The sequence below is a fragment of the Physeter macrocephalus genome, chromosome 10 (assembly GCF_002837175.3).
Source record: "Physeter macrocephalus isolate SW-GA chromosome 10, ASM283717v5, whole genome shotgun sequence".
NCBI classification, from domain to species: Eukaryota; Metazoa; Chordata; class Mammalia; order Artiodactyla; family Physeteridae; genus Physeter; species Physeter macrocephalus.
Genome location: NC_041223.1, coordinates 16092090 through 16101104, shown reverse-complemented (window position 1 = coordinate 16101104; position 9015 = coordinate 16092090). Strand labels below are relative to the sequence as shown.

At 46.3% G+C, this 9015-nt stretch overlaps 1 protein-coding gene across 1 annotated transcript in view; it reads right to left on the bottom strand.

The window, feature by feature from the left end:
• LRP11 (LDL receptor related protein 11) overlaps positions 1-9015 on the bottom strand; it is a 46285-nt gene that overhangs the window by 22974 nt on the left and 14296 nt on the right. Inside the window, exon 3 of the mRNA XM_028494330.2 lies at positions 3939-4080. Coding sequence (XP_028350131.2) covers positions 3939-4080 — 142 coding nt within the window. The remainder of the gene's footprint in view (positions 1-3938; positions 4081-9015) is intronic.

Sequence of the window (9015 nt, the reverse complement as noted above, 5' to 3'; positions counted from 1 at the left end):
CTCCCTATCCCACCCCTCTAGGTGGTCACAAAGCACCGAGCTGATCTCCCTGTGCTATGTGGCTGCTTCCCGCTAGCTATCTATTTTACATTTGGTAGTGTATATATGTCCATGCCACTCTCTCACTTTGTCCCAGCTCACCCTTCCCCCTCCCCGGCTCTTCATCTTAGGGCCCTTCTCTAAGCTAATGATACTTAAGAGGTGAGAACAGAGAAGCAGCAGCTCTGGTCTTCCCCATCCAGCCCTGGGTTTCCTCCCTCAGGTGACCCACTCTGCAGTCATTCGTTCGTCCATCAGCTCCTCAGCAGGCCACCTAACACTGATTCACCCCTTGCACAGTACTTGGCTGGCTGACTGTGTTTTATCAGAGACACCACTTTCTATATGCTATTCTTGCATTCACGTTTCCTAAGTAATAATTTTTACTGAGATCAACTTTCTACTATTGAACCCTGTTTGCTGGCCACCATAGATCCATGGTGCTGTAAAGAATAAACAGAATCTTTAGCTACTAGCTGGTGAGAATTTATTTTCTACAAATAATGAAATTCCCTTCATTTTGGAGCTCTTAAGAGTTTTTAACCCTCAGAGCTACATGTATGTTCTTGAAAGGCATTCCCTGCACCCCGCAACTCCAGATTAAGCCAGCTTTACTTTATATTTGTTAGCTACATAACAACTGCTGACACTAGTGATACAGACTAAAGGTATCAGGCTAAAAGCAGGTCTTAAGGATTCTGTAATTCTCCAGGGACAGATGGACTAGACAATTGTCTCAGCTCATGGGAGACTGGTACATGATGATATTTCTGAGACAAATGGCTGAGCATAGTATACACACCCAAGAGAGTCTTGGAAACGTTCTCCTGGAAAGAAGTTCAATGAAAATGCTGGGAGAGGAGTCCATCTGGGTGGAAGGCAATTCAAAGATACCTTGATTATGGAGGAAGAAGAGGTAAAGAAAAGAAATGGTGGCAGAAAGAAGAGGACGCAGGAGACCAGCAGTTATGACTGAGAACTTGGGCCTAGAAAGGAGAATCTGCTTCGGACACGGGGAAGGGGTTGGGAGGAAAAGTAAAGGGAAACTCTGTGGACACCAAGGAGGATGCAGCCTCTGCTTACATTTCTTAAACTCATGACATGAAAATCCTAACTCGAGGTTTTCCTTACTCCTTGGTAGTTTTGGAGCTAGACGCATGTTAGTAATTTACCCCTCTGCTTCTAGATTAGTGGTCTCCAAACCTTTTTGACTATACCTATCTCCAATCTATAAATCACATGCATGTGCCACCATATTAACATATCATACATCTTATAAAATAGATTGAAAATTTAAAGAAGATTAAAAATTAAGTTCTGGGGCTTCCCTGGTGGCACAGTGGTTAAGAATCTGCCTGCCGATGCAGGGGACACAGGTTCGAGCCCTGGTCCGGGAAGATCCCACATGCCACGGAGCAACTAGGCCTGTGCGCCACAACTACTGTGCCTGTGCTCTAGTGCCCGCAAGCCACAACTACTGAGCCCATGTGCCGCAACTACTGAAGCCCGCGCGCCTAGAGCCCATGCTCCACAACAAGAGAAGCCACCGCAATGAGAAGCCCGCACACTGCAACGAAGAGTAGCCCCTGCTCGCCGCAACTGGAGAAGGCCACGCGCAGCAATGAAGACCCAACGCAGCCAAAAATAAATAAATAAGTAAATAATTAAAATATATAAGTTCTGGTATTTTCTTTTCTGTCTTAAAAATGTCTTGACTGTCTGTTTGGGATTCTCTATGGAGACCACATATCTGGATCATCTTAGAGGTGTTTGTTGGCTTGCTCTGTGAATAGATTATATTTTGCAAAGCTGGAAAACATGCAGCCTCTATATCCAAAACTGAACCAACTTATCACAGAAGCAGGGGTATGTGCTTGTCTGTTTACCCCAGAAAGTGTCACCCTTGGTTATCATGAAAGCTAGTCATTAACCACAAGATCCGTATATATAATAGAGGGAACAGAAACTCTCTCAATCTCCACCTCTTGTTTTCAATGTGTCGATGTAGTATCTTATTAACTTTAATTCATAATTTGTTATTGCAGTCTAACCAGTGAGTGATTCCAGACAGCGGTTAATACAATAGCATTCTTTTTATTTTCTGTATAAAGTTACATACGTAAGACCTGTACCCAACTGGCCTTTCAGTAACCAAAGGCGAATCACATCACTCACTCTCTGCAGCCTCAAATACACTTTATTGTCATCTTGAGAAAGGCCGGAAATGTATATCTGGCAACTGGCCTTGGGAGCCCCAGAAAACTGGCCTGAGTAAGTAAACCAGAGTAACAGGCAGCTGGTGAGGTGTCAGCCCTTTGCCTCCATCAGCTCAGGCTGTTTCTCCCTCCGATGCACCTCAGTTGTACAAAAACAACCCTTTTCTAATTTCTGCGGGGATGACAGCTTCCCAGGAGCACTTTTTTCCCAGAACCAGCAGTTGACTTGGTCCTTGCCCAGGGAGCCCTGTTCCCGGGAGCACAGCCCTCGGGGCCCAGGAGTTTTCCACTGCTGATGATTTCTGCTGTTTCTAGCAGCCCTGGCACACCTTTCCAAGGTGTGTTCTGAGTAACTGGCTCTTCTGTGCAGCTGCAATAAATCAACAAGCAGGGACTGCCTGAATGCGGGCCGGGCTGCAGGCCTGGCTCACTCCCCGCGGCTGACTCACGGTGCTGCGGTGAGTGGACTGGAGTTTGGGGCCTGGCCTGTCCATGGGCGGTCACCCCTCCTTCCTCATGGTCAGCTTAAACCTTGGCTGGACAGGAGTCAGCCAACCTAACTGTGAACGTTCCTAATGCGCTGTATCCTTGTGGAAGGCAAATTATCAAGGTGGCGGAGTTCTTAGGATTCTAAAGTCTCCTTCCTCATGTCCAATATGCACACTGAGCCCGGTCTGTGATGGAAGATCAGTCAAAGTACAAGTAAATCCAATCTTTTTATTCTTATTCTCCCGACTGCTGGCTTGACTACCATCCAAATACTGAGGAATCAAGGATGTAGGAGACAGGCTACAAGTCTGCTAGAGCCACGGCTAGCGAAGGGTCACCACACAACGGACAGGGATCAGGTCTGTGGAGCGCAGGACCCACGCCCACGCCTTGCACACGGCTCCCGTTCACGGCAGATGCTGGGAAGGTGTCCGCTGACCGGGTGACAGGACCCTCACACATACACTATCTCAGCACTTCTCCAGAGTGAACTGGGGGGAGGGGTTCCCTCTGCCATATACCCCCATATCTTTAGCGCTGTTGAGTTCCATATAAGCTTTTTTTTTTAACTTGATGAGCTAATCTTAGACATGTAGATGTTTGGGAAAGTAAGAACCAGGTAAATGAGAGAAATGAGTTTACATTGGGCAACAGAATGTGAGAAGCATTATATATACGTCGAGCTATGTTATTAACGTATCTGTGCATCTGTGTAAAGTGTCCATGAAAGTTTTTAAATAGTCCTTTTAAATTGACAAATGCACTGCATATCTTTTAATTTGTTTTAAATGCACTCCTTGGCTGCATTCTTTGAACGTACATATCAAATAGACCACCCTCCTTTAAACAAGATCCTCTCCTGGAAAAGCCAGATGTCTTTTACGAAACTGAGTCGCGGGAAGATGGAGCACCCCTCGGGTCCCGTGGCTCACGCAGCCTACTCTCACCCCCTGGGGTGTGCAGCGTTCCCCCCGCCCCAATTCGGCAGTGTCGCTTAGCCCAAAATACAATGCAGCCTATTTTTGCAATCATATTTTTAGTAAAGATTTTCCCGTTCAACAACAGCCAACATAAAATGAAAGGGTCCCTGTAATGCACAGTCAGAATATAAAATGCCAATTTAATACCATCCCTCCATCGATAACCTGGTTTCTGTTGGCCACTGTGAATGTGAGGGAAGGACTTTCTTCTCACCTCCTGTGGAGAAGGCCACGGGAAGCACGGTCACCGAGACGTTGTCAGAGCTCCTCTGCCCAGCAGTGTCCATCACTGTCAGCTGAAAGGTGTATGTCCCTTCCTGGAGGTGGGACAGCTTCAGGGTTCCAGACTGAGGCACCTGATACCCAAACAGGAAACATCATATTTAGTTAAGAACCTGAGGCACAGAGTCCAGCATCATCCTGGACCGGAAATCAGTGTCACCCTTGGAGCAGTCCCATGACCCACTTCTCCACTCCTGGTCCAAGGCTGCAAAATACTAATCACACACAATTCTGGCAGATTTTGGTCAGAAGACTTGAGCTCCAGTGGGGTTGGGGCCTGACACCCCCTTTCTCCTGGAAACTTCCCCTCCCACACCCATCCCCATGGTTGCAGTGGAAGGGTCAGTTATGACCTCTCCTATGGCCACAGGGGTGCCAGGCTAAGCTGAGGGGAGCCTCTGGCTCAGAGTCAGGCAGGCTGTGCAAGGTGGCAGCTATGCGACAGGTGACACCACTGTTTATCGCTTCTTGGGACTTAGACAGAAATGCCTGGGAACATGCGAGCAGATGACGACCACACTGGAGCGTGCTGACGCGAAGCCCTGCGGCCTCGAGCAGCGTGGTGCGAGAGAGCAGCTCTGTCCTCTGTCCCAGCTGGTCTGCCAGAACATAGACGGCCAGCAGCCTTGGGGTGTGCTGCCCTGGGTGTATGAGAGGAGAGGGTAGATTGTAGGACTGACTCAGAGGAGGGATTGAAGGTGGGTGCGACAGGGGGGTGCTGAGTGTGGCCACAGGCTGAGATGAAGTTAATGGAGATTTTAAGAGACCAGGGTAGCCTTGAGGCTGGAGGCTGGGGGTGGCCATCCACACAAGACACGTCCTCCCCCAGGCCCCGGTCATATCTCTGGGGAGGCGAGTGAGGTGCTGGGCTTCTGGGTGTCAACACTCAGCATGCCAGTGTCAAACTAAACCTCCGTGGGCCGGGCCTTCCCTGGGAAGCTCCTCTTTCCAACGCTGGGGCTGGAAGGACGGAGCATCCCTCGTCTAAGGGGCCAGTCCCTCCACCTGGGCTTTGGATGCCTCCCTCTAGCCTTCCTAGGTACCTCCTCTCCGATGCAGGAAACACCGTATCCAGAGCCAGACCATGCTAATCACCTTCAACATCTTGGGTGCACTCAAATTTAGGTCTTTTCAAATTAAATATCCCCTCCCTGGTGCCTTTTTTTTTTTTGGGGGGGGGGGGAGTTGGCTGATGAACTTTATTAAATGGCCACTCTGGTCACCCTTATTCACTTGGCAGAATTAATATGGTTTCCAATGAGCCAAATTTCCACCTGGCCCTCGTGGGGCAAAAGCACGCTAACAAGTATAGCCGAGGTGTGTAGAAGTTTGTCTCAAAAACGTTTTAAGATAAATAGAGTTTGAAAAATCTGCTTATAGGGGAAGGATAGCTCTGTCAGGTTTTGCGGCTCAGCTATCCATGGGTGTGATGACGATCAACTGTCTCGACGGGAAAGCTCTGAGAGCTGCTGGATTTGGACACCAACAGAAAAGGGAGACGCTGACAGCTGCCGACAGAGAATGGATCTTGCCCGAAGGGCCTCCGAAGAGGGCTTTGCGTTCGGCACCGGTCCACATCTGCAGGCCTTGCCTCTATGAGCAGAAACTAAGTACAGTAACTTAATACCAAGGTCTTTGCTTGAGGCTTATTTTGATAACTGAGAAAGTCAGTAAGATCCTATTAATCTCCTGTGAAATTTCTTCTACAAAAGGCTCCCCTTCCCTTCTTCTGAAGTAATTTGTTTAAAGCTTTTGCTGTTTCACCTTGTCTCCCAGAGCCAGTGATAAAAGGAAGTAAACACTTTGATTTTTGGATTTCATCATTTCAAGATATTTTTTTCCCTCTGTGTTTTTATTTCCTGGATGCAGAAAACTCTTTCAGGTTTTGAAGCCATAAGAGATAAAACATTAATCTGATTTGATTTTTTAAACCCTTTCATAACACAGCTTGACATTTCCTTTTTTTTTTTTGCGGTATGCGGGCCTCTCACTGTTGTGGCCTCTCCCGTTGCGGAGCACAGGCTCCGGACGCGCAGGCTCAGCGGCCATGGCTCACGGGCCTAGCCGCTCCGCGGCACGTGGGATCCTCCCGGGCCGGGGCACGAACCCGCGTCCCCTGCATCGGCAGGCAGACTCTCAACCACTGCACCACCAGGGAGGCCCTGTCCTTTTTTTTTTTTTAATTGAGGTATAGTTGATTTACAATTTCAGGTTAAGTTTCAGGTGTACAACATAGTGACTCAAGCAATTTTTAAAGGTTATACTCCATTTATAGTTATTATAAAATGTTGGGTATATTCCCTGTGCTGTACCATATATCCTTGTAGCTTATTTATTTCAAACATAGTAATCTGTACTTTTAATTCCCTGGCCCTCTTTAGTTTAGTTATTTGGCTAACAAAGGCTATCTTTCCTCAATATCAGATATTAGAATATACAGAACTGGAAGATGGACGTTTTCCCTTCAAGCACCCAGGTCATCTTTTTGGACATCTCTTCACATTTATATGACACTGGAAAGGATTTAAAGTATTTTACAAACATTTCCCAAGTGTCAGGATAAAAAATACACACACACACACACACACACACACATAGACACATAAATGTATATGCAACATACCCAATTTGTAACTTGGAGAGAGATATTACCTTTAATAAAACAAAGAGCTTCTAATCTCTGCCCAAGATCTCCTGTGCAACAGTAACAGAGCCTTTGATGGCTGGCCTCTGGCTAAATCAATGTATAACTCGCTCTGCATTCTGGCTCAACTGCACCTCCCTCAAACAGTAATTTAGTGGCGAGGAATACACGTTTGGGTTTATACCACACACACACATACATACATGATTATTATATATACTGAGTTACAAAATGAGTACTACCTGTCTATACCCCTACCCCCATCATTGCTTCTAAAGTATATAAGGCATTGGGCATATGTCAGTTACAAAGTAGTGACAAGATAACGTGGTACAAAATATTTCAGTGAGAAACTCCATTGAACCAATGAACCCAAACGCATTCTAGCCTTCTGCCTCGTGTCAACTAATCCAACTTGGGAAACTGGATGAGAGCTCTATAGTGGTTTGAAGGCCATTACGATCCTTGTTATAATCCAACGCCATCTCCCTGCACACATACAGAGAGTGAAGGAGACACACAGGGCAGCTGTCCTGATCAGCAGAGGCCAGAACATAAACTGGCACCACAACTGTCTAGATACTTCAGGTGAACATGCTTAGGTTCTGTTCTTCAGTTATATGTTCCTTTTTCTATTCACTTTTCAGCATGAATATGACCCAAAGTTCCATAAAAAAGAAGCAAAATGAATTCAACTGTCTGTACTTTCCTAGTTATGTATGCTCAAATGAATGGAGTTAGATCATAGTCACAAAAAACTCTGATGTGTCCATCTTTCCCAATTGTGCAGGAAGGTGATTTTAAGAGCGTTTCCTCAAGAGTTGGGGATTTCTCTTATCATCCTCACCAGAGGAGGATCATTCTCAAGAGAACAGAACCAAAAAGGCAGTAACTAAGACAGAATTACATTGCTTATCTTGAGGTTTCAGGAATCAAAGGGAGAAATATTTTTGGACTGGGGTTTTTCTCCTACTTTTCAAATTCTCTCAAAATGTGTTATGTAAATAGTGGTCCACTAATAAAACTAGCCATGATTAGAAGCCTCTAGAAGTACAGAGTGGAAAAATGAACTTATTCTTCCTGTTACAACCCAACCATGTTTTACTTCTGTTATTCTTTTATTTTTTATTATGCATTTCTTTTTTTAATAAATTTATTTATCTTATTTATTTATTATTTTTGGCTGAGTTGAGTCTTCGTTGCTGCGTACGGGCTTTCTCTAGTTGCAGCAAGCGGGGGCTATGCTTTGTTGTGGTGCATGGGCTTCTCATTGCAGTGGCTTCTCTTGCTGCGGAGCACAGGCTCTAGACACGCAGGCTTCAGTAGTTGTGGCTCACGGTCTTCAGTAGTTGTGGCGCACGGGCTTCGTTGCTCCATAGCATGTGGCATCTTCCCGGACCAGGGCTTGAACCCGTGTCCCCTGCATTGGCAGGAGGATTCTTTCTTTCTTTTTTTTTTTTTTTTTTTTTTTTTTGTGGTACGCGGGCCTCTCACTGCTGTGGCCTCTCCCGTTGTGGAGCACAGGCTCCGGACGCACAGGCTCAGCGGCCATGGCTCGTGGGCCCAGCCGCTCCGCGGCACGTGGGATCTTCCCGGACCGGGGCACGAACCCGTGTCCCCTGCACCGGCAGGCGGACTCTCAACCACTGCGCCACCAGGGAAGCCCGGCAGGAGGATTCTTAAACACTGCGCCACCAGGAAGTTCTATTCCTCTTCTTACCTCCAGCAGTCTTAGAACCTAAGTTCTAAGACTAGAAACTTAGTGAATATTTGATTAATGAATGAACGAAAGAGTGAAGAGAACGGCAAATAACATAAAAGAAGATGAGAGAGAGCTGGAACAAGAGCAGAGAAAGAGAGTAACACTAAAGTTCCCATCCTTCCCACCGAGAGCAGGACATTCCCTGAGAGCATGAGCCAATTTTCTTGCACCTGGCTGTACGCAGTTTCTACAGACCAAAGATCAGCACTGCTGCCCTCTGGCTTCTACTCCTACTGCCCTTCCCTTCTTTCCAAACCAAGGAAGCGTGTAAAAGTATGTTATCGCACAGGCCACTGGGCAAATGGGCAACTGTCCTCCCGGGAAAGCCAAACCTGATTCTCATTTTACAAGGATACTTTGCAGCTCTATTTACAATAGCCAGGACATGGAAGCAACCTAAGTGTCCATTAACAGATGAATGGATAAAGAAGAGGTGGCACATATATACAATGGAATATTACTCAGCCATAAAAAGGAACGAAATTGAGTTATTTGTAGCGAGGTGGATGGACCTGGAGTCTGTCATACAGAGTGAAGTAAGTCAGAAGGAGAAAAACAAATACCGTATGCTAACACATATATATGGAATCTAAGAAAAACAAT